Genomic DNA, 26694 nt, shown 5'->3' on the forward strand with positions numbered 1-26694 from the left:
GCGTTTTCGTTGAGGAACCACTTCGGCCTTTTAAAGCGAAGAGTTTTATGTTAGTACCACCCAGATAAGGTTACATAGTATCGGCACTCTTTTCTCTTATTCTGTGCCCCCGCCTTGATCTGTTGTCTGTTCGCATCACGTGACATTTGTTTACGCTGCGACTGTTCATGGGTGCCGCCATTTTGTTGTTAATGTGTTTTCAGCCGTTTAACTGTGGTAGTCTTAGCTTGTCCTCCCTGCTCTGCGGCTGCGCGCAACTGACGTAGTTCTAAACGCGAATATAAGATGACGCGTGTAGCAGTATTTCAGCAGCAGACGTGTGTCCGAAGATGCCGTTTTGCTGCCTCTTCGGCAGTGTTGTTAACAGACGACCCGGTCTAACTTAGCGGCGAGGCCGCAAATGCGGCATTCTCGCAACACTGACAAACACCAAAATGGCCGCCATTTCTCACTTGGGTGCCCCAGTAGCGATACTCTGATACCTTATCTAGTGACACTAATCTGTGTCTCACTGATGGCCTCTGTAGCCCCCTCAAAAGCCACTGCAGAAAACCTACTTCCACCTGTAAAGCATACTCTGCCTCAAATATACTCTTTCACAGGTGAAGCCTGATTTAGGTTTTCGTTTTTGTAGCGAGAGCTACAATCAGGTGTCACCCGCCGCGGTGGCTCAGTGGCTAACGCGTTGTGCTGATGAGCACGAGCTCGCGGGTTCGATTCCCGGCCGAGGCGGCCGCTTTTCTTACTGGGTGGAGACTTCAATGCCCCCAACACCTTATGGGATTACAAAAGAACTCACCCTAGGGGTAAAGCCTTGGAGTATGCTGCAGAAGCAGCAGGTCTTCATCTCATTAACGACCCAGACGCAATCACTCGCATCGGCCTTCACGCTGCTCAACGCGACACTTCGCCCGACCTCACTTGGGCGACTGCCGGACTTGTTCAAGCGTGGACTCCATATGCGACTACGTGGGGCAGCGACCACCTACCCATCCTCATAAGGCTAAGGAGCAAGACCGTGAGATCAGCCAAAGCAGTGACCAGGGCCGACTGGAACAAATTTCGACACATTATACTAACCTCCAACCCACCGGCATCGCTGGACGAATTTTGCAACTTGATTGCTACTTCATCTGCGCAAGCGCAAGAGACCATCCAATGCCGTGACGACACAAGGCACATGGACAATCATCTGGCAAACCTATGGCGAAGAGTGCACGAGCTTACTCGCACTTACCGAGTTAGAGGAAAAAGACAGAGATTTACAACAAATCCGCCGGCAATATCGCCTGATTTCAGACTATCAGCGACAACTAAATCAGGATTCCTGGACGACAATGTGTAGCGATCTCAGTCACGAGCGTGGACTCTCGGGCCTATGGAAACTGCATCGCAAGTTGAGCAGCAAAAGCAAGGGCAGCAAGCCACTGTTCGAGACCCTCACACTGACGGCACCAGCAAGTGATGTGGAGAAACGGCTTATTACCACATTTTTCCCTACGGCTTCTACGCTACCTCCACCACCGTTGCCCATTATCCCCATCGACAATCCTGATTCCGAATTAGATTCTCCGTTCACAATGGCGGAACTCCGTACGGCTATAAGGTTGGGTCGACAACAATCTGCCCCCGGACACGACAACGTAACCTGGAAGCACCTCTGTAATCTGCCTCCCAAGGCGCTGCCCCACCTACTCACTCAAATTAATTCTGTATTGGAGGAAGGTCTCGTTCCGGACCATTTAAAGCTTACACTCATTTTCCCCATACCAAAGCCAAAGAAGACGGCCGATAACCTCCAAAATCTGCGCCCCATCTCATTAACACCTGTATTATGCAAACTAATCGAAAGGCTCATCAATATCCGCATCATTCACCACCTTGAATAGGTAAGACCCTACTTTCATACTGCCCAGCCTGGTTTTCGACCCAACTTAGGGACGTTCGACAGCCTGTGGCTATTACGGCGGGTCATGAACCGGCCCCATTACGACAGAGGAGATCCAGACCTTGTCATGGCCATCGATCTTCGAAAGGCATTTGATAATGTTAGCCAGGCGGTGATACTTGAGGAACTAGCCAAAGCCTATCCTAGCAGCAGAGCCCAAACCTGTATTCGCAATTTCTTGCAAAGCCGCCCCATACGATTGCAGGGGTCTCACCCGAGATGGGATCCTCTCACTTACTACCTGGATAGAGGAGTCCCTCAAGGATCAATCTTGGGACCCCTATTGTTCAACTTGGCAATGTCCCGGGTAGCACGCCGGCCCGACACTGAAACCGCGGCCCGCTTCACCATTTATGCGGACGATATTACTATATGGACAGAGGCAGCTGACTTTCCTTCTCTGGAAGATCAAATAATCGAACTTCAAGCGGCTGCCCACAGTCTAGAGTCATCATTGTGCGAGTTGGGGCTTACGCTCGCTCCAGAGAAGACAGAGCTCTTGGCAGTGTACGGCTGCAAACCACCTCCATCGATCCCCACCATTCCAGTGACAATTTCGAACCAGACGATAATCGCCTCAACAGACCCCATAATGTTGCTAGGACTGCCCATTGGAACGGAGAACAGCGCTAACACGTGGCTACAGCGCCTAAAGAAAAAGTGGAAAGGCATGCTTCAAAATATTCGGCGTCTCTCTAACAAATATGGAGGAGCAACTCAAGCCGCCACACAGGCGTTAGCCAGGGCCGTCACACTGAGCACCTTTACCTACGGGGCACTGGCTTACGACCTCAATAAAACTCACACGAAGACCATACAGGTACTACATAGGGCCACTCTTCGCGTGATCAGCGGACTGTCTCGGCACACCCCCATCCACAGTTTGGAGCAATCGGTCCCCCTTCCACCTGTGTCAGCAATCATCGAAGAGGCAAAAGCACAGGCCTCCTTCAAGCGGCCGCTAACTCACCAAGGGCTGTCACTGATTGCATGGGACGAACGCAAAACCCCCACAACATGCACATTTCCAGTACCTATCGCACCTTGGGCACGACCGGACTGCGTCACAGCGCCGCACTCGCACCCCATCGGACGCAGAAACCCTCAGTTGCGTAGACATGCAACGCATTCTGCAGATGCATTCGGCGCAGCAGGACGGCGCAGTCGATATATACACTGATGCCAGTGTGACCCCTCAATGTGTTGGCCTTGCATGGACGTGCCCCGAACTTCCTGCTCTGTCGGGATGTTGCACCATGATGGACCCCACCTTAACAAGTTTTGAAGCAGAACTGCACGCTTTGAACGCCGCTGTATCATCCCTCCTGTATGACACTACGACGGCTCTCCCACCTTCGCTTCGACTCATCACGGACTCTTACGAGGCCATACAGGCACTTCGATCCCATACCACCACTAACCCCATTGTGCATGAAATTCTCTACCAAGTGCAAATTCTTCAACGGAACCACATCACTGTCCGCTTTGACTGGGTACCTGGCCACGAGCCGAACTCGACTGGTAACCAGGCGGCTCATGCGGCCGCACAGGAGTGTGCATTAACTCAAACTCCGCTGGTCTCTGCCGAGGAACCGTCTCGTTCATCTACACCATCTCCGTCGTTGCGGATTCATCGCTACAAATTGGATAGACGTCAACGACTGAAAAACCTTACTCCTACCGGCTACCTAAGTAAACTTCCGCCCTTACCACGCAGTGGCCAGATCTTCATCAACTAGTTTATCACAAACACTGCCTTCACACCGGAAACAGTTCGTAAATGGTACACGCCTCACCTTCCTCCCCGATGTCCTCATTGCCAGTCAAGCCTCCCAGCCGACCTCCGGCACTTGGTCTGGACATGTCCAGCCTTCAATCGCCACCGTAACTTCACTGCCCCGAACCCTCAACCAGTCCCAACTCTACTGGACACGTCCTTACTTGCACAAATAGCGACGTATTCTCAAAAGAGTGGCCTAGCACGACTGGTATAAGAGCGCCATCGGTGACTGTCGCGCTTGGACTATTTAGCAGTGGACACAATTAAGACTCCGGCCTATATATGTATACGACTGCCTCAACTATTGGACTTCATCGAGACATCAATGTGGACAAGTGCTTAAGTTATTGGCTTCCATTTCCCTCCTTTCTTCCCTTACCACGCTCGGACCTCTGGTCTTCCTGTCTTAATAAAGGTTTTTCAATCAATCAAACAATCTGATGGAGGCGAAAGCAAAAACGTCCTTGTGTACGAGATTTCGGCGCGCGTTAAAGATCCCCAGGTGGTCAAAATTAATCCGGAGCCCTCCACTACGGCGTGGCTGATCGCCTGCATTACTTCGGCGCGTTAAACCCTACAATCAATCAATCAATCAATCAATCAATCAATCAATCAATCAATCAATCAATCAATCAATCAATCAATCAATCAATCAATCAATCAATCAATCAATCAATCAATCAATCAATCGATCAATCAATCAGGTGTCGAACCCGATTTTTTTCGGATTCGGTTCGGGTTCGGGTTCAAGCCTTTCGGGTTCGTTCCGAGTTCGGTTACGGGGCACCATTCCGTTCCGGTTTGAATCGGTTCAAACGGGTTCAAATGGGTTCGGACAAAAAAAAATCAGGAGTTTGTTTTTGTGTTTAATATTTTAGGGGCGAAGCTCCTCTTGCTCGGGCCCTGTCCCGTCCCTCGTTGCTGCTGTATCCGGCACAAAAAAAATCAGGAGTTTGTTTTTGTGTTTAATATTTTAGGGGCGAAGCTCCTCTTGCTCGGGCCCTGTCCCGTCCCTTGTTGCTGCTGTATCCGGCACATTAATGATTATTGTGGCAAGATCCCCCTAGGGATCGGCCAACCAAAGATTGGCCGAAGAGGTCAAAACGTTCAACGCGTTCATTGCTACCCAACCAGGAGGAGAGGAAGAAGAAGAGGTTGTCGTTCGTCGCCTGCGAGCTGAAGACACGTACCGGGGGTACGCGACACAAGACGGTCTGCAGAAGGCGACGGCCCAGATGGCTAAAATGTCACACACCGAATTCGCCAACTTACCCATGGAGATTCTCATCGTCCCAAACAATGCCTACATAATCACCACAAACATCGACGACGTCGATGGGCTTGTCAACGGAGCTGTAGGAAGCTTGACGTGTCGAGTCTTTATATGATGTGCGGGCGAATGTTTCACGGTTTTACCGATAAGCATTTTAGCTTCACCGCTCTCATCATCATTCACTTCGTCGAGATGGCGGGAGTTTTTTTTTTTTGTGCACGGTGTTCGTTTCCCTGTAAGTGTAACGTCGGTAAATCAACTTCATAATGTAAGTTTCCTCGTGCAAATGTTTTGTCTTGGCCAACCTAAACGGATCTTGCAACACTTTTTCAAACTTTTTTTTCTAAATCCTAAATGCTTGTCGAATGTAATTAACCAGCACATCTACTCTGGGGGAATCAGCCAAAAATTACTGCTCTATGCCCGTCAGAATAACTTAGAAACCTGTTCAAAGTATTTTTCTCTCTCTCAGTCTTGGCGTTCTTCGACCGCTGTAATTACGTCATTACAGCGGTGTAGCGTCTATTGGCTGGATTTCCTTCAGTTGCAGCCAAGAACGCATTTGATTGCCACTTCAAAAAGAAAGCCACAAAAGCAACGCAGAAACGGAAGGTGTATCTGGTGGGACGAGCAAATAACGCAGTGCTTCTGGGCGGGAAGGACAGAGAAAAAAGGCGTTTATTGAAAGTGTTGCATGGTCCCTTTAAAGGGACCCTGTAACAGTTCCGATAAACGCTTTCACTCTCTCTTCACGTATCAAAGCACTGCGAAAGCTATACTACAGCCATCACGGACATGCACTGCGTGAATTGCTCGTCGCAGTAGACACGCCTTCGGTTTCTGCTTTGCTTTGGTGGTTATCGTATGCATCCATCGTTGCAAGCCATTGAAGGAGGGCCGGCCAATAGTCGCTACACTTCTGTAAGGCTTTGTTCAGACTACGGACGTAGCAGCCATACCGTGAGCTGTGCACGTCAAAAAACGGCGTGTCACGCAGTTCGGTTGGCTGAGAGATGAAATGACGTCATTCTTTAAAGTTAACATGACAGTTGCGGCAACAGTCTGAACCCGGACTAACGATGTAATTGCAGTGGTCGAAAAAAGCCAAGACCGCGAAAGAGAGAAAAATCTCTAGTACAAGTTTCTAAGTTTTCTGTAGGGCATAGAGCTGCAATTTTTTGGTGAGGTACTTTGTGACCCACTAACCTAAGTACTGAATGTGCTGGTTGACTACGTTCTGCAGGCAATTAAGATTTCGAAAAAAGTTGAAAGGAAGGTTGCAGGCTCCCTTTTAATCGTTAAAATAGCCTAAAAGGGAATAATGTGCCGAACAGAAATCCGGTACCAGCACAGACCGGTTTGTTTCATTGGGGGAAAACTCCCGACAATTCGAACGCGTCGATATCCAGAGCGGGTAATTCGAACTGGGATCCCCGGTTTCCATCGCTCTTCGGAGAAGAAGTCGGCCCAGAGTGATTACAATGTGTTGCAAATCCAAACCAAAGCAAATTTACGACAGATGCAAAAGCACAAAACAGAAAAAATTGGCAGTGGCTTAGCTAGGCTATGCCAGGATATATGTAGTGTGAGCTAAGGTTCAGCAATCCAGTCCAATCCAGTACAGTCCGGTCCAGTCACTGCTCGTCGCGCATGCGCAGCACGGGTCTCCAGGAGCCACGCGAAACGGCCATCAAGCGGCTCCGGCGCAGCGTCAGGCTTGGCTACTGCGCAACGGAGGCGCACACCTGGGCACGCGCCGGCGCCAGTGTGTCTGCCGCAGCTATTACGTCACTCCTCCGTAATGCGCGGACCGGCGAATGTACAGACCCCATTCTCTACACACCCGTACTCCAATCGGATTGGATTTCCAATCAAATCCAATCCACTCCAATGCTCCTCGCGCTTGCGCAGCACGGCCCTTCAGGGTCCACGCGAAACTGCTCAACCTTGGCCAGTGTAGCTTACGCTACAAAAAAAAAAAAAAAAAAAAAAAACCTCCGTCGCATGCCCCCGCGCGAGGGACACGAGTAAATGCAGAGCATTGGGGGTGGTCACGTGGCGTAGGTTGTGGTAGTTGGCGGTGGTAGTTGTAGTTGTTGTTGTCGTAGGGGTTGGGTAGTTGGGTTGCGATACGAGAGAGAGAGAGAGAGAGAGACGAGAGACGTAAGTGCGTAACGTGTTATTTATTGCCATCGTTTGCACCCCACCCTCTCTGCGGGGCAATCGGTTGGATCTTTATTATTATTCTTTTCTTTCTTTTCTTTTCTTTCTTATTATCCCTCTCGGGAGGGCAGTGCGCCATCGTCGAAGTTCATAAGCGATGGAAGCAACACCTTCAACCAGTACCGCGACGCGAGCCAACGTCAGCGTTGCAGTACCAGTTCAAGACATCGCGCCATCCTCTTCATCGACGGCGGCAGAAGACAAGGCGGCGAGACGGCGCGCTGCCGACGCCGAACGCAAGCGTCTGAAGCGCGCTGCCGACGCCGAACTTCGTGCACGAGAAGCCGCGGCCAAACGTCAACGTCGGGCCGCGGATCCTTCGCTCGGGCAACGAGTATATTCGCAGCGCGCGCAGTAGAGGGAGAGGAGGTAGCACCTGCTGCTGCAACCCCTCTTTCAGCGCCGGAGCACGCGCATGAGCGCCCGCACCTGTTGTTGAGAGCGAGGACGAGCGGGGGAGGGGCGCACGTGCTGGCTGGCTGCGGACGCCGCTGCGACAGCGTCGCTTCCGGCGCGGGCGCCGCCAGTGCTCCGGCGCATGCCGTTGCAGGTTTACCGTGTGCCTCGGTCGCTGGCATGGAGGAAAGAAAAGCTTAGGAGAGGCCCTGACGTCACACCCAGCGCAGCCGGAAACGCCATTTCTGTAAGTCGAATGGCGAACCGTTGGCCCTCCATGCCATTGGCGGACTCTTTTTGCCTCTCTCTCTCGGTGCACCTTCTCCGCCTCCTCCGTCCTGTATCGCCTCTCGTCGTCTGCATCTGCCAGCGCCGAGCCGGCGGAAATCAGCTGATAGGCAGGTAGAAGGCCGTTTTGCAGCGCGTGACCGTGAACCTAAACGCGCGGTTACACTGTTACACGTCTTCAGTGTGGCCGCAGCAGGTTTGCGAAGCGGCTCGCTCTAACAATGCCGCAATGCTCGGTGCCAGGCTGCAAGTCGCGATCGGTACCCAAGGAATTGGGCGTCACTTTCCACCGGTTAGTGCATCATTCCGCTGACAAGTATTGCTGTACATTGGTGTGCATTCATCCTTTGTTTGCAATCGCCGCCGTTTATAGGTTCCCAAGCGATGGAGAACGCCGCAAACAGTGGGCGAACGCCGTGCGGCTACCGGACTGGAAAGTGCCCAAGTTTGCGTTGCAGTTTCACTGGCAATCCCAGAGATGACTAGTCAATTAAACGGCTGTTCTATATATATAGGTAAGCAGTACTTCATGCAGATTTCACGCTAAAAAATTGTGGAATGTTTTTACCGTTGTTCGCGTGCCTTCGATAGAATTTTTTGCGAAGGAGGAGCAGGAGGAGGAGGCAAAACGTTTTATCGAGTAAAAAAAAAATGAGAGGGTGGGTGGCGTCAATAAACTTTTTTTCGCCAAGTTTCAACTTGTCTCAGTGTCAATAAATTCAAGGTGATATCAGTTGAAAACGTTCATACACTAACCTCGCAGTATGAAGCGTTGAAAAGCGAAATCCAGAGCGAGACCACAAAAAGATCCAGATTCCAGATCCAGCACTCTTCCAGTCAACAGACGGACACCTACTAAGGTAATAGGACGATGGAATTATATCAACTGGGAATCTACCTTGTAACAGTTGCAAAAGCACTGCCGCGCATTGCCGGCCTAGCAAACTGTATATTGCAGCGGCGATAACCAAAAAATTGAGTTGCGAATCGTTCGGTTGCAAGTCGCCTACGTACTGCACACCGTGTATCACTTCCCGAAAATCTACCAGACGGGTGTCCGCGCGTACGACGGGACGGCGCGTTCACGATATCTGCACTTCAATAGGCGCGTCGTGATCGCGACCGGAGCAATAGCTTGACGCGGTACAAGGTGCACTTGCAAGTAGAAATTAAATGACATATTCACATCGGCGCAGCTGTCGCAATTCGCAGCATCCTTTTCGAGTTCCGCAAGACCACAGCGCAGCAAAGCGAAGCAGCAATCTTCGCAATCGGACGACAAGGCAGGCGCTGCCTTTCCTCCATGACTGGCGAACAGCGGGCGGGCTGTTGCTAGGACGCCGTTGCTAACGCGACTTCCAATGGCCGCCGAAAACACGTGACTTCCTCCACACTTTTGCCAATGCGCGGGGATAGCTGGGGGCCTCTCCTAAGCTTTTTTTCCTCCATGGTCGCTGGTCTCGGCCTGCGATCACGTGGCGTGCGTAACAAACGGGTAGTAGCGCGGGTTAATTTTAGTTCGCCTTACTTAATTTTAGTTCGCCGTGGCAGCCGCTAGGAGGAGGACCGGTGCTGGAAAGGTCCATTTAACTTTATAACGCAGTAGTCGTTGTCAGTTTTCTCTCTCTCTCTCTTTTTTTTTTTGCATTTTCAGATATAATTATAATTTTCACAACTTAGGTTAGTTTTCGGTGTCCTAACTTTTTTCTGTTCGTTAGGTCACTTTAGTGCCAAACTACGGCGCCTGTGGGCGTCGCTTTAGTGGAGGGCTTATAATACCGTCGGACGCCATATAAACACAGCCTCATATGAATGCACTCGACTTCCTTGAAACGATTTTTCGTGTAATTATTTGTTGAGAATCGTTCCTCGATGACGTTTTATTCTTTTTTCTTCGGCATCTCCGATTGCATTGGAAAATACATGTATTGATCCTTCAGTAAAGCCTCCATGCAGACTTCAGACGTGGCCTACCCCAACCGCGGCCGGAGACCCGCTAGCCGTTCCTGGTCCGCCGGACTCCTGGTCCATTTCGCTGAAGCAGGGGCTTCAAACGCTCTGCCCGCGGGCCGCACGCGGCCCTCAGGCCTTTTGATTCGAACCTATTTATTAGAAATGTCCTTGTTCGCAATTCTGCGGTATTTTAGGCCAGGCGATGGTTATGCGGCATTGCCAAAAACGGCTGTTTATTTGTTGAATATTTGGTGGAATATTTGCACCTTTCGGAAGCTTCGCTTTAAAAACGCAGAAAGCCATAATGAACAACTTCAGCTGCGATGCGCACAGTTGGTAGCAAAATGCGAAAGCTTCGTATAAAAACTGTAAGACAGTGAATCGGTTAGATACTAATGAAAATGATGTTACGAAAGGAGTCACAAAAGCGCTTTGAATTGCAATTTCGCAATACAGTTGACTCACATTAATACGAACTCAATGAGGACCGCAAAAACCTTCGAACTAACACAACTTTAAAATAAACAGAATCCCGCCGTGGTGGCTCAATGGCCAAGGCGTTGTGCTGCTGAGCCCAAGGACGCGGGTTTAACTCCCGGCCGCGGCGGCCGCTTTCCCGATAGAAGCGAAAAGCGAAAACCGGTGTGTTCGAGATTTCGGCGCACGTTAACGATTTCCAAGTGGTCTAACTTATTCCGGAGCCCTACACTACGGCGCGCCTCATCGTCTGCGTAGCGTTGGCGCGTTAACCTCACAATCAATCAATCAATCAATCAATCAATCAATCAATCAATCAATCAATCAATCAATCAATCAATCAATCAATCAATGAAACAGAAAGTACCATGAAAGCATCGCCATAACTACGCTGCACGTCGTCCTTCTTGATTTTGGTCGCAACCTTGACTTCCCTCGCCAATCCAAGCGCACGACATTGTCCTGAGTGTTAAGACTCATCGCTAAAGTTGAAGCCTGAAGCGTCCAGCTCGCAATCTTCTTACACGGAGTTGTGTGCAGCAAAAAACGTACAAAGAACCTAGGGATGTGTACGTTGGCGCGAGTTTCAACGGAGCTGGCTGCGCGCGGCCCAAGTTGCCATGGCGCTGACGTAACACGGTGCACGGGGGTGTTTTGGCGCTGAAAATTTTGAATTTAATCAAGAAATGACGGCCACATGTATGTTTTTATTCAAAATACCTTCCAATCAATCGACATAATTAGTTTTGGCTTCAAATTATCGGGCAATTTTTCTATTGAATTGCCCGTATAATTGCCGAGACCAGCTACAGCATCACTTCAAGTTAAAAAATTTTAATTAGGCTTCTTTTAACTATCGAGAGTAGATTTTATATTGTATGCGAGCGTATTGACCGGACGTAGTTCGAACGAGTCCAAGGAACACAAAACGATTGTTATGTGCGATAAATTTTAAGCTATTTCTCAGTTCAATATAGTAATTTAATTTGAAATGGCTATATTTTGGTTCTAACAGACAAACCTGAGGTTGCCTGTTTTACGTTGTTTTCAAGGCGCTAATGGAATGTCTCAGGAGCAGCGGCTTTATGTTCGTTCTATCAAAACTGCGACTGGTAAATTGCCCGTGATATCGCCTAAGCTAAAACTCCCCACGATCATGTAGCCGCCTCAGAAGTCAGACTTCATTTATATGTTTCGGGGTCTCCTCACCAAAACAAGAGTTACAGCCATTTTCTGTAACCATTCTCATCCCGTAGATGTTCCCATGTTTACAACAAAAGAGAATTCCTCAACACTTACCATTTCACTGTGGACCACATAATTACGGCAAGTAAATGAACTCGCCGTGATGAAAGATCTGTCAGGCGGCACCATAACTTTACCTGAGATGTCTGCGCTGGATTGAAAGCTACAGCAGTTTCCCAAATAAGTTGGGGCTTTGTCGCAAAGCGTAATCTGCTGAACGATTCTGCTGACATAACAGGGCAAAGTAGAAATGCACACGAGCGAGCGACTTACAGCTGCATTGTAAAAAAATGACTTAATTGCCACCTACTCGCGAAAAAATTATGTATAACAAATAGTTGAATAAAGGAAGACCAGGTGCAACTTTCCGGCTTACCGCAATGTTTCCAGGTGTGATTACTATAAAGTTATTGAGCGCACTGCAATGACTTTTCGCACAGCCAATGATGGGGCAAAACCTTGCTTTGTGCGCAGTTTCAAGTTTATAACTTTGTTCTCCAAGGCATCATGGCCTTTGAAATATCCCTTTGAAGTGTATGAGTAGTAACTTTTGATATTTAATGACACGCAAACTATTCGGATTTTCATACCCGAGTCCACTGCTTGATCAGTGCGAAATATCACTTTTTCTTGTGTGTTAACTAGGTTCCCGTCCAGTTATATTTTTTCAGCAGGAAAGTTGGGGAGGAACCAAGAACAACAGAGTGATTGTTCGTTGACATTCCGTCTTGGTCGCCAACTGGAGGTTGAGGTGGCTTTGCGCTTTTCGGGGGACTTCTCGTTGCCAAAGTAAAATGAGTGCCATGAAGACAAAGTTTGCAGTATGACAACAAAATTTATGCACGCATATTTACATTTGTGCAAGATAGTAAAACAGGGGAAAGCATTCGTATTGACGACCTGGGAACAAATCTCTGTTCGGCGAATCCGATAGTGCAGAGCAGCGTACTCAAAAATACCGGAATATTCGTCCACTAGCGGGGAAGGATTTTTCACCTTCACCCTCGCGTCTCTTATCCCTCGGTCGCCCACGTCGTCCGCTTCGGCGCGTTCTTGGAAAACTGCGCATTGAGCTCCTGAAAGGGTTGCTTAGCTTATTTAGTGACGCTAGGTTGCCTTGGCAAGCGGCCGCTGCACCGCTACACGAATGGTAGCGGTGGCCCGATCCAAGTGCGAGGGTTCTAGGCGAGCTCCCGCCGAAGCCGGCGCCATGCACGCCCCTTCCCCGGTTCCTATGTGCCGAAATAAATTCGAGGAGGGACAGGTGGCTGACCCTTAGGGCGAACGTCCATCGGGATTCAGAATCCAAAATTTGGGGTACAAAAAAGTTTTGTGGGTATTTTTACTAGGCCTTTTCGGTGCATGAACATACGATTACACATAGAGTGAAGCACCCGCACGTTCCAGTGAAGGTTGATTTCGGTACAAACCGGTGACCCAGGAATTGATGATAGGAAAACAAACAACATGGGGAAAAGTTTCAATCAACTACAGATCTTTTTATGTAAATATTTTCTTTATCCCGGCATAATAATTGCACTTAATTTCTTCGAAACGATTTCTTCAGAAATTGTGTATAAATAGGGTTCCTCAATCGCGTTGTATGATTCCTCTTTGGGCAGTATCTCAAAGATTTACTTTTCTAAAAACGGCGTCGGTTCTCTTATTGTAATATTTACGCACAATTATGAATCCGCATTTTTTTAAACGATTTAAATTGTAAATATTTATTAAGGATCGTCCATCAATCCTCTTTCATTTAATTACTTTTCCTGTAAATGTTCTTTGAATAGCAGCGCAAGCGACTGAAACGAATTATTGGAATTGCGAATTTGGGACGACTTAGTTATGCCCAATGTTTATTTTTTTAATTGCGAAATGTATGCATATCTAATTCACGGTTGAGACTAATTGTGGCCTGTACAATATAAGTACCACTTCAATGGTGAGAAAATCTTGCAGTCATTTCGTTATTGCTTTCACACTTAGACATTTAGAGAGTGCTAGTAGTTCATCAACCAGTTATTCGTGGATGCTAGTACACAAAAGCAAACCTATGAACGCAACGACTACCCAATCCCGAGAAATACAACCACGCGCGGTTCCTCCCTTTGGATGTAATGGCTCGTTGAATCTAGGGACTCGTTGGATCTATTGACTCGGTTGGATCTCTTGACTCATTGGATTTTCTGACTCGGGCATCACGTGACCTAGTGGATTTCCTGACTCGTTGGATCTAATGACCCGTTGGATCTAGTGACCATAAGCGCGTTGCAGCTATATGTTATAATGCGTCTTGTATTTTTGTCAGTATTTTTGTATAATGTTGTCTTGCCTCCCTTCCCCCTATCTTATACCCTCGCCTATAGGGCCTTTAGGTGGACTCTGAATAAATTTATTGCTGCACACGAAATTACAAGCCACCGTAACTTCAAAGCCCACGCGCAGCTTCGTGGCACAAAACGCCATTGCTTTTTTGACAAAATTCCGCAAAAGTTAACAACTGCAAAGGTGTGTATTGGGCCAGGTGAAATTTTCATTCTCCGAAATTCAAGGCGTGCAAACGTAGTTCCACACGAAAAAAAAAAAAAGCTATGTGACCAACACCAAGTAGAAGTCGCTTCATCCGGAACACGCGATGAGACATAGCTAACGAGCTTTCTGGCATACACATGGAGGAAAGAAAAGGTTAGGAGAGGCCCTGACGTCACGTTTGTGAAGCCGCAGCCGCCATGTCGATGAGGCCACTGAGCACAGCACTCTTCCCATTCTCCTCTGCTGTTTGCGGTTTATTAACAGCATCGCGGTACGGGCGGTTCGAGAAAGCGAACGCAGACGACGGGAGCAGTGTTTGGGTCCGTACAGCACGGCGGTCTTCGCGCGCTGCGTCTCAGCTGCGATGAATTTTACTTCACTTCACAACAAAGCACTGAATGCGGCTCTCGCCAACGCTGAGCGGGGAGATTTTGCCGGCAACAACCGGCGGCGGCTGCTCGCTGCGCCGATCCCAACGCGGCGAGGCAGCCACAGTCAAAGCACCGTAAAAAATTGTCCGTTGCATTTGGCCAAATTTAGCCCCACAGCCTTAAAAAACTAGGCAACACTGTCTGTGGGCTCATTAAAAATTGGCGCCACTTCACGCCTTTTGCAATGCATTGGAAAAATAAATCACGATCAACAATGTCGGTGATCCCTGGCGCACACCATACACAAAACGGCATTGAATAAACCGTCCCACTCCACCCCCCACCCCCCCACCCCCACCTCCTACATGCATCGTTGATATCGGCACAGCGAAATTTTGAATACCACGCAGCTGGCCTCAACACGGCGCAGCTGGCGCAAGCATGAGGGACAAAACGCTGTGATTGCGGGGTGGTATCTTCATTTTATTCCGAGAAGAGCATGACGAGGCGCTATGTTTTGAACCGGATCCCGTGTGCCTTCTTCGCGGGAAACGTGGATTCGAGCGGTAACTCTTGGACGGCTCGGCGAAATCCGCAGCGAAGTCTTCAGGAGGCTGGCGTGCAGGCGATTCATGGGTGCGGTTCCTGGTTCACCTGCGAAATACAAGAAGGTGAGGAAAAAAAAACAGGAAACGTTAACAAAAGCATTTGGGATGAAACTACAGGCGCTACATGAATGGGTCACAGTAAGGCGTAAGTGACGCTGGTATTTCACAAAATAAATCGTACCGAGTTCCCAATTACTTGCGGCTCAGTCATGCTGGAGTGACAGTGAGAATAAACGGTGGAATTTAATAAAAAACGAAATTGCATGTTGTATTGCACACGAGGGTGTCTGAATGTTGTTAGCTGACCGCAGAAGCGAAAACACAGAAAACGCTGTAATATAAAGAGGGGAGCACCGACAGTGTACGGAGGGGGGGCTACCGTGGCTGGAAGTATGAAGCACGATTCTCGAAGGCAGGAAAACAAAAGCGTTGAAGAGTCGGACTTACCGCTCCCGTATCCGTGTACGCGGACCAGGCCTGGAGGGCCTTGTGCCAGTACTGGATCCACGTCCCCGCAGAACACTGTCGCTCCGGGGGTATAACATGTTGCCAGAGGAAGTAGTAGAGCAAGGGGTTCTCTCTGGCGAGCCTCGAGACCAGCTCCCGCGGTGGTTCAGCGTCGAGTTCGTCGTACGCGTACCCCCAGGGCAGCAGCTGGCAGCGGCAGTGGCGAAAACCACAGGGACAGGGAACGGCTTTCAACTTGTTGTATGGCGGCGGCTTCCAGCCGCTGGAGGGGAACGGGGGGGCCCTCGCTGGTTTGGCTGGTGGCGCGGGATCGACCACGATGCGGCCGACGTAGACGAGCCATTCTCTGGCTTCTTCGTCTGCAGATTGTTGGGCCCTACGGCTGGGTGGCGCCGTGTGCTCCTGCTCGACTGCACGATACAAGCAAGACCGGGCAAACTGCGTTAGTTATGGAACAGGAACAAGTGCACGGCACTGGAAATATCCGCTACGACTCCAAACGGTTCGTCAAATGAAGCAGGACACCTGCTCATTACTATGGACAAACCGCCTAATCAGTAACCGCTTTTTCAAGCTTTCTGCACAGCCCGCGTTGCCCACACAAACAAACCGCCACCATTACATACTTTCGACACGGTGAAGACGGCTGCAGTTTATAGCCAAGCGGTAGATCCTATCATTATGGTCACGTGAAAAACAAGCTAAGCGACATAGTTACTGCTGGGCGGTAACGAGAAAGTGTGTACTCACGGGGACACGAGTGAAGGGAGTCCTTCTTCAGGCTGTAGTCTATCGGGGTCTCTTGCTCACGGGAAGGATCGTGGCGCTCACATTCGTTGCTCGTCCCAGCCATGCTTGAGGTCTGGTGAGGGCTGTCCGAGAGCTGCCCCTTTTTATAGCGTCCAGGGGCGGTATTGGACGTTGGCAGCGTGGAGGAAGGTTTGCAATAGGTTTGTTGCGCTTGCGTTACGTCACTTCCGGTTGTTTGCTTTTAGCCAATCAGGGCTCGCCAAAGGGAACACTTTTGAAAGGGACGCAAAAGGGACAAATCTCGAGAATACCGCCCCAGGTGGCACTCCGCGCAGGCAATGCTAACGACCTTTGGGAGGTGAAGGGTTCGACGCCCGCTGTCAGGATGTAGCTCGCCTTCTGCGTTCCTCGGTAATATGATTCACATGTGTCCTGCTAAGGGGGGAAAAAGGGGGTCAGGCGGCCGCCTGAGGATTCGTTAAAGCGATTCACAAAGAGAAAACTATACCCCAAGCACTAGAGGGGAGGTTGGCAGTGCCTGCTTTGTGCGTCGGAACACGTGTTCAGGCCTAAAGCCCGTTCTACATGGAGCGAATTTCGCCTGCGAATCCGCTGGAACGAACATTCGCACTTGCAAAGTTCGCAATGCCTGGAATTGTCGTCTACATGGGGCCTGCGAACGCCGCGATTTTCGCATTTGAGACGCGCCTTGTTTGCAGACTGAATTAAGTTTGCCACCAGCAAAGGTTGTTATGATTTTAACAAGGGTGGTTTTATTTTACTTTCTTGGCAAGTTGTTTCTGCCTGGCTTGCGGTAAATATAAGTTTATTTGCGGTTTTATATAAGAATCGCCAATTCTTTATCAATATACGCACACACAGCAGAAAAGACAAACGTTTTGGTGTGCTCGCGCTTTTGTCGCGCTCAGACAAGCAACGCCATCTGGTTTCCAAGCGTGCAAGTGGTGCCGAGCTGTGCTCCTATTGGCCGCAGGTCCGGCCCCTGTTCGCCGCACACGCCGCACGAGCGGCGTTTGCTCGATCGCTTCAAATGTTTGGCACTTTGCCGCAGCAACGAAAAAAGGTGGTTTTGCCGCACGAGCGGCGCCGCATCAGCGAATTCGCAGGCGAAATCGCTCCATGTAGTACGGGCTTAAGCAAATCTCGGAAAATGCCTGGCCAGACATTACTGACCCCTGCAGTACCAGGCGCTACGTTCTCCGTCAATCCACCCGGCGAAGGCACCCCGACTTACCCGCCGCGGTGGCTCAGTGGCTAAGGCGTTACGCTGCTGAGCGCGAGGTCGCGGGTTCGATTCCCGGCCGCGGCGGTCACTTTTCTGATGGAGGCGAAAAGCAAAAACGCCCGTGTGTACGAGATTTCGGCGCGCGATAAAGATCCCCAGGTGGTCAAAATTAATCCGGAGCCCTCCACTACGGCGCTCCTCATCGCCTGCGTTGCGTCGGCGCGTTAAACCCCACAATCAATCAATCAATCAAGGCACCCCAACTTTCCATTTTTTCTTTCTCAGAAAAAAAAAAAGAAGTTTATTCTCTCTCTCCACCCCCCGCCAACCGCGCACAGTCCCTGGGAGCTTCCTTGACGACTCCACTGTGGCGCTTAGGTGGTACTTAAACAGCATATTTATTTCGGTTTATTGTGTTTTTTTTTTGTACGGGAATTCAGTAATTTTTAACACACGCAGGATTTCCTTCGTAAATACAATACAGTGTAACGAGGAGCCCGGCAAGACAGGACGAAGAAATCCTTGGAAAACAACTTCGTTGTGCAGAAAAAGAAACGCTTTTTTATGCAGAAACCCTCGTTTTTCTGAAAAGGTGTACGCATTATTTCATTTATTCATCCTTAAGGGCCCGGAGGCATCACATAAGGGCGGGCGTACATCAAGGTTGCAACACCTTCAGAAAAAGGTAACAAGGAACAAAAAAAAAAAGACAGGAATGAACACTCAAGTGACGGCGTACACCAGGGTTTCAAAAACTTCATAAAAAGTAACAATCATTACAAGTTGTAACAAGGGACAACAAAAGGGGAAATAAGAAACTACACCCTCTTCCCGTAAGGGAACCCTGAGTAGTATGCGAAGCAGCCATGGGGTCGACTGAAGTTCCCATTAGTTTTCAGTTCGTCGTTTCCGTTGACGTTCAGCTTCGCGTGCCTTCGTTGTATCAGTAGCTTCTTGACGTAGTTTGAATGAGTGAAGGACATAAGGCGCGTTCGTAGCACGTGTTCCCGTCTCGGTTTTTAGCGCAGTGCGAAGAGCGCCACGTACCTCCCGTTGCGGGCCAGAGAGCCATGGGATGGAAACCGGGCGCCGCCTAACTATTTCTTTTTATGGTGGACTGCGCTGACGTCAGGCCAAACGCTGACGGGGCTGAAGAGACGCGCATGCGCAGTAGAGTGCGGACGGCGGTCAACAACGACAACGATGGAGGGAGGGACACAGCCCCGAGCATGAGATGCTTCGCTGCTAAAATGAAGGGAATTAACACTAAAGGGACAAGGCGTACGTCGAGGTTGTAACGTGTAAAAAAGTGACAATGATCACACATTTTAACACGAAACAACACGAAAAGGAAATAAAAAGAAGGACTGACCACTCCAGTGACAACAACAAGACTAAGAATAAATTTTACAGCAGTGTTAATAACAAGACAAACAAAGAAGACTAAAAAAAAAATCACGCCATATCCACGGAATGAATGATGATAAGTGGGGCGAAGCTCGAAAGGGGGAGATCATCGGTAACCGTAACTCTCCCGTGAAAGTTCGCCCATTACATCATTAAGAAAGACGTAAGACTGTGTGCGTACATTGTACAAATCAACTTTTATTTTGTTCTTTTATTTTGTTCTTGTTCGTTTGTTGTTTCGTTTCTTCGTTTGTTCTTTTCATTTCGTCGTTGTCATGACTGGATTGCGAGGTCCCTTCATTACGACGGCTTTATGATCTGTGAAATGAAGCGAGAGAGGTTCTTGTACTGGCTGCAATGGGAAGTTTGCAAACACTAAGTCTATACACATTCATCGGACCGTGGTAGGGTTCATATGGATACATCGAAGAAATAACTTTTATTTAGGGTGAACTTGTGCCCGAACAAGACGAGAGGAAACGAGCAAAGGTCCTTGCGTCTCGTTCGATCTCCCAGAACGACTGCCTGCGTTCGTGGCGTGATCTCTTGCGTGATCTCCCCCTCGCAGTGCACGTGCGCTCGCGCCTCCGTTGGCGAACACAGACAAGCTCGCGCTCCCGGTGCCGAGTTTGCACTGCCGGTTGCAGCCGGTTCTTGCGCGTGCAACGCGGCCCACTTTGCGACATCTCCGAAAGCATGCGGCGGTCACGAACCACGAGACACAAGGGATGGACAGACCCATGGCTTTAGGAGCTTCGCCCATAAAAAAAAAAAAAAAAGAGACGAAGAACGCAAGTGTGGTTTTTAGGTGGCATCGTTTTGGTTGCTGGTATAGGTTAGTTTCTCACGAAATTTTTTTGCGATCGCTGCACGAAGCAATGATATCCTGGATCGCGTTCCAAAGCGTGACTGTGTGGGGGAAGAATGAGCTGCTCGTCGCCGTCGTGCGGCACTTTATCGCTGCCAAGGGGCGAGTGTGAGATATACGGACGATGTCCGAAACGGGCGTTTTAGGAGGGCGTTTCAGAAATGATGTGGAGGCAGCCAGCATGACAGAAAATTTCGTTCAAAACGCGACACTTTTGAGCCCCTCCGCTTACACGCATGGTGCGAATTTACGTACGAATGCTGTAGGCAATGCGGCGCCGATCGTGCTACGGAGAGCATATAAACCATCGGGCACTGTACGCGAACAACGGACGAGTAAGAAAACAAAAGAAAAGTAGTTAATTAGTAGCTCCATTTCGCGACTGCGGCAAATTGCCGGGCGGTGGGCACGAACAAACTCTTCACGATTTCAGAATCGCACGCCGTTTAATCGAAGCCTTGCCCTTTTTAATCAGCACCGTTTTATCGAATGCCGGTTTTTCGAAAGTGTGGTTTTACTGCTTTCACCATTAATTTCAAGGTTTCTATTGCACTAACCTAATCTGCAGATAGTTTTATTCGATATTGTATGTGTCGTGCATTGCGTGCAAGAACCCGCCTTTATACGCTGACGATTGTTTCTCTACTTTTCGTTGTTTCCGAGCACCTTTTTGCTTTATTACCAATTTTTTAATGCTCTTGTGTTCATGGATAGCTTTCAAGCATGCGTGTTTCTGCGTTTTATATGACAAGATTATTCATACATTGCCAACCCTAACACCGTGTTCAATATTTAACGTAAAGGATGCTGGGGATTTCCTGTTCCCGTCACGGCTGGGCACTTTGCTCCGGTATGGTGGCCCTTCTAGCCACCATAGTTCAAAAGGGTCATGGTTTGGGCCTGTTGGTGATGAGTAATGGCAACTGAAAGCCAAATTAGACACGGACAAAGAAAGGGACAACAGGACGAGCGCTATCTTGTTGTCCCGCTATCTTGTTGTCCTCTTTCTTTGTCCGTGTCTAATTTGCGCTTTCAGTTCCCATTAAGCAACCATAGCTCCGGCGGGAGTGGCTGCATTCCAAAAGCAGCTTAGGAGTACCTGCTCTCCGCGGAGTCGGCGCGCTCCGCGGTAGAGCACGGTGACCGCTCCGGATCTGCCATTGGAATTCAACCTGAGTTCTGCATCCGCCCTCCCGGCCAACGTTTATAGAACCAAGGTCTATAAACGTTGCTCCCGGCTACGCCGAACTGTCGCAGGCGAATGCTGCCTGACCAAAGATGGACCTTTTAGCAGAACTCTCTAATCAGACGGCGCTGTTGTGCGGCATATCTCGAACCATCTTAGTTCCCTCCTCCAGCGTGAAAATGTCTCGAAATGGTAGAATAAGCGGAACCAAACGCGAGTTGCAGGAAGCGAGGTCGCAAGGACAGGAGGATATCTTGCCCTCCCTGGAACCACACTTCCGAGATGCAGGCGTTCGGCGGCAACAGCACCGCAGAATAGTGATTTCAGTTAAAAAAAAAAAGACAGGTATAATTGGAAACAAGTTAAGAACGGCAATAGCTCATGTACGGTATCACTCCGCCCAAGCGACGGACCCGGATGTCAACGGGCGCGCGCGTTTTGAAAGGAGATCGCTATGAATGCGCGACGTCGTCTGCCTGTTCTCACGTAGTTTGTTTGTTGTCGCTGCAGTAGTTTATAAGCACATTAAGTCCGAAAAATCACGAAAACGGCTCGTGCGATGTTCACAATATTCCCAGTACCGCACTATACTTGCGCCGCGCGGAGTAACATCCGGCCGCGGTGATGAGGAACAGCGGCAACTTTCGTTGCCGTTCTAGTTCTTAAGTTGCAACCGAGTATAGACCGAGCCAAAAATAATAAATAAATAAAACTAGAACACGGAAGCGTGGAAGCAGCCTTCAGTATGGTGACTAACTTTGTAACCAACTTTTTTGTGCGTGTTTAGTTCTAAGCGAGGCGAGAAGGACAAGGCTGGGTAACCGCCATGTGGAGTAATTAATCACCATGCGGATAAGGAATTTTGAATGCCGAAATCGGAGGAGACTTTTAGATGCGACTGCATCTCATTCACTCGCCTTGTTCCTCCATACGGCGCTGTCGTTGTCCGTCCACACCCCTACCCCATTCTCCTCGCCGTGCGAGCTGCGCTCTCCGCCGCTCACCCCCTCTCCTCTCCGATAGCGAACGCTCTCTCGCGAGGGGCATTGGATTGGATTCGATTGGCTTGGATTGGATTAAAGTGGATTGTGTTGGATTGTGTCGCGTCATAGCCGCGGCAGGGGGTTCACGGCCCGTTTCACGCGATGGGAGAATCAACCTAACGGAAACAACAACGGAACTCCCCATGCGTCGCCTCTACACAGGGGTTCCCGCGAGGGGAGGTGGGAGAAATTTTGTTGGCCATGGTGCGGTTGGATTTTTTACATTGGGCCCCCGAGCGCCAAAAAAGTGCCTTGCTGATGTACAACAGACGCGGCAAAATGATTAGAATCATGTGCCCAGTGCCGAAACAAAAGCGTAGTATAAAGAAATGTATGAAGCATACCACAGCATCCCAGCCTATACGTTACAACGCCATGATATGGTACGAATCAGAAGGAGGGCTGGAGGAACGAAGAGATTCGTAATGTAAGTTTCAGCTATGCAATGAAGAGAACATGGAAATTTGTAGGGACAATCGTCGCGGTGGCTCAGTGGCTATGGCGTTGCGCTGATGAGCACGAGGTCACGGGTACCATTTCCGGCCGCGGCAGCCGATTTTCTGATGGAGGCGAAAAGCAAGAACGCTCGTGTGTACGAGATTTCGGCGCGCGTTAAAGATCCCCAGGTGGTCAAAATTAATCCGGAGCCCTCCACTATGGCGCGCCTCATCGTCTGCGTTGCGTCTGCGCATTAAACCGTACAATCAAAATTTACAGGGCGCAAACTTCACGCATGACAAAAATAAAAAGAAAACTCAGGAAATAAAAGGCACCTAGTATAAATGATACGAATATTGGTAAATATGAAGACGCGCTATGGAAACAAACTATTTTCTAATAACATAGCATAAAGGAAATTAAAAAAAAAACGCGCCGAAAATTCTGGTAAATGAAGAGGCTGATAAAAAAACGTTTTTGATAAAACGTCCGTAAATCAAAGTGCTTCGATAAAACGGTGTTTCACGAACTGTCGGGACCCGCTTTGTCACTATTTCTACTCGTGCGGCGACTCGGATGGGAAACAACGCGCTTTGTAAACGCGGAAATCGCACTGGTCACAAAGCGTGAACCGCATGGCGCGTTTTTGCACCCGATTCGTGCGCGTCGGTATTCTGCGTGCGATTTTTTGACGTCCGCGTCGACGATTTCGGGCGCGCGGCAGCTTCTGCCTTCAGAAAATAGGCAGTTTTAGCATATCGTTACCGTGTTTACGTTACCGTTTACCGTGTTTGCGGGAGTACACTGCGCAGCGCGAGAGTTACCGCGAACGGTAACCAGCGCGTCCCGTAACACGGTAAACGGTAATGCAAACACGGTAACAATATGCTAAAACTGCCTAATCGCGCGGCAGTGGGATGAGCCTGACGACTTGCGCCGATATAGTACCGTTTACGCCTTAAGCTCCGTTACCGCACAAGCAACTTCGTGCGTGCCTTGAGCGGCATTTTAGAGAGCGCTTCGAAGCGGTCGCTCGAGCTGCCTACACCACTTCGCGGTGGAAGCCGCCGCCATGTTGCCGCCGCCGGCCGCGCCGCGCGCAGCGTGCGGATGGTTTCGCGGCAGCGTCAGCATGCCTGCGGCGCGCACGGTGCGTTTTCGCGAGAAAAAAACGCCCCATGCGGTTCACGCTTAAAGGAGCACTGGCACCAATTTTCGGCGTTAATATTATTGCACAGTTCGCTTCCTTCACTCAACACAATACCCTGGGTGAGATATCAGCGGCCTGCGACGCGAACAACATAGTTTAATTGGATCTCATTTATCGCGCCGACAGAGCACCGCGCGGAGCGGCACTCAGCAACTGGACATCACCGTGACATCATCCAGGGAGAGCCAAAAGAAGTGACGCGGCAGCGCTCGTCAAAAGCTCGTGACGTCACTTCATGCGCGCGGCCCCACTAGCGGCGAGCGGGCGCAACACCCTCTCAAGCGGGCGCCGGTGACGTCCGCACAAAGCGGTGAGGTCAGGCAGGGAGTCTGTCATATGCGCCGTTCGGGAAGAAAGCGCGGGAATTTGAAACAAACGATTTTCAGGCCGTTCAATGTAATTAACTAACTATCGCGCGCTAAAGTATTTGAAGTGCTGTTTCAGGTTAGTCAGGCCATTAAGCATCGATAAAAGCAATAAAAGTGTAACATAAAATTTTCGTGTCAGTGCTTTAACATTCCACGAAACCGTGTGAATTTAGGAATGGCGAATAATCGCAGCGGCGGCTTTGTGCGTGTGAAGACCGCACCATGTAGTTCGGGCTTAATGGGTGAGCGGAATTCCTGGCTTTAAAAGCATCGAAAAGAAGGTTTAAAAAAAAAAGGGGGGGGGGGGTGCTACATGCGTTTTTCCAGCGAAGCCGCAGATACGGCTATGTACCAAACAAACCGTTGTCAGTTCGTCTCCAGAGCAAGTTTAAAATGCTGCGTATTTCTGAATCTAATGCAGGTATTTTAGGGGAAAAAATGGCCGCTACGGACACACTATCATTACGGCACGTTACACATATTTGTAGTTAGTTCCAGTGAAGCTGTAACCGTAAGAAAATTCGCGGCTGCTGTAAGAAATGCACGGCCATCTATGGGGGCAGTCTGGTCATAGAAAACTGCTGCAACTCATGTTACACCGAACCTTTCCCGAAACTAATTAGGCGACAAATTGCTGATAAGACGACCCTATCATATATTCGCCGAGTTTCATCCACTTTTCGTAATTAAAATTCCCACTGAAGTTGTAAATGTTGTGTAATCCTTGTCTGCTGTCAGCACACGGACTTCAACGCGAGGTAAACGTTTGCCTCATGTTTGGTCACGAAAAATCGTAACAGCGCCAACAAACCGCCCAGAGGAATAGATACACGCAGAACACGAACGGGCGCTGTCTACCGAATGTTTATTTTTCGAGCGTACAAGCAAATTTATGACAACAACAACACAAACGAAATTTTGTGGAAATGTTTGTTCCGTGGAAGAGTTTGTGCCCTCCACCCGGCAGTTTGTGGCAGTCGGAAAATGGAGCTACTCATTAACTACTTATCTTTTGTTTGTTACTCGTACTTTGAACGCCTATATAGTGCCTGAAGGTTTATATGCTCTCCGTAGGACGATTGGCGCCGCATTGCCTACCGCATTCCTACGTAAATTTGCACCATGCGTGTACGCGAAGGGGCTCAGAAGTTTCGTGTTTTGAACGAAATCTTCGCTGTCACGCTGGCTGTCTTCACATCATTTCCGTCAATAATATATACACTTGCTTTACAAAAACGCGGGTTTCTGCATAAAATAGCGTTTCTGTTTCTGCACAACGATATTGTTGTCCAAGGACTTCTTCGTACTGTTTTTCTGTGCTCCTCGTCACACTGTCTTGTATTTTACAATGGCAATCCTGCGTGTGTTAAAAATTACTTAATTCCGTGCCAGAAAACAAAAACAAACCGAAATAAATATGCTGTTTAGGTACCACCTAAGCGCCACAGTGGAGCAGAGATGGCAATGTTACCCCTAAAAAGTAATTAAATTACACTATTCATCACTTTTCTATAATTTTCTAAAATGTAATAAATTACATTACAAATTACAGGTGGCCGAAGGTAATGACATTACATTACTATTACTTTTCAAAAGTAATGAAATTACTTTGGAATTACCACAAAAAAAATCTTCACTCATACACTACCAACTCATATACACTTTATTTACTCTCATATACATATACACTGCAATCTCAAAAAAAAAAAAAAAAGATTTCATTATGCGCCAACTTGCGTACAGTTTATTTACAGCGCTATACATTGATATGTTAGATATCTTTATTACATCTCAGAAGAAGCTGCGATTCAAAGCGGGCATCGCAAAGGTATCTCTGTTGGTATGACAGAGTGTGGTTTGCCATGTTAAAAAGATGCTCCGCTGGTGCGGATGAGTGCCGGGTTGTGTTGAACACGATGAAGAACTTTTTAATTCTCGGGTACCCTTCGAAAACAGTAAGATCGGCAATGCCGCTGCTCCTCCAAGACTCGAGTTCATTGCTTGACGACTGAATGGGCCCGGTCCTCCTGATCTTAAAGAAGTCCATTTTCTTCTGCCTTAAGAGAAGCGGACAGGCTATATTGTAGTCAAAAGTAATTGGGACAATAATTAGTAAGTTCCATGAAATTACTGGCCTGAAGTAATTTATTACATTACTAAATTACCAGCACTCAAAAGTAATTCATTACATTACTCATTACAGCAAAAAGTAATTTAATTACTGTAATTTCATTACTGCCAACGCTGCAGTGGAGTCGTCAGAGAAGCTCCCACGCAATGTACGCGGTTGGCGGGGAGGTGGAGAGAGAGAATAAACTTTTTTTTTTTTTTTTCTGAGAAAGAAAAAATGGAATGTTGGGGTGTCTTCGGCGGGTGGGTTGACGGGGAACGTAGCGCCTGGTACTGCAGGGGTCCGTAATGTCTGGCCAGGAATTTTCCGAGATTTCCTTAGGCCTGAACACGTGTTCCTGGCGGTCTTCACTGGCTTTAACTTGGCTGTAATTAGGTCTGCCCATCTTATCGGTACATCCGACACTTACGCTGCCGAGCAACGGCCAGACTGGAGGAGCGGCGAGCCCGCAGTTTCATGGGGCCTGCACTTCGGGTATAGTT

The 26694-nt window shown here is 48.9% G+C and overlaps 1 protein-coding gene across 1 annotated transcript; it reads right to left on the reverse strand.

Annotated features, from left to right (window-relative positions):
• Positions 1-15119: 15119 nt before the first annotated feature.
• On the reverse strand, positions 15120-16437 carry LOC144166676 (uncharacterized). Its single transcript, XM_077696192.1, has 3 exons — positions 16316-16437; positions 15545-15975; positions 15120-15143 (listed from the first exon to the last, which is right to left on the reverse strand). Exons 1-3 carry the CDS (start codon positions 16416-16418, stop codon positions 15120-15122), a joined length of 558 nt encoding a protein of 185 aa, XP_077552318.1. The 5' UTR covers positions 16419-16437.
• Positions 16438-26694: the final 10257 nt, after the last annotated feature.

This window comes from Haemaphysalis longicornis, unplaced genomic scaffold, assembly GCF_048455015.1.
Source record: "Haemaphysalis longicornis isolate Haplotype H1 unplaced genomic scaffold, Haemaphysalis longicornis Haplotype H1 scaffold_181, whole genome shotgun sequence".
NCBI lineage: Eukaryota > Metazoa > Arthropoda > Arachnida > Ixodida > Ixodidae > Haemaphysalis > Haemaphysalis longicornis.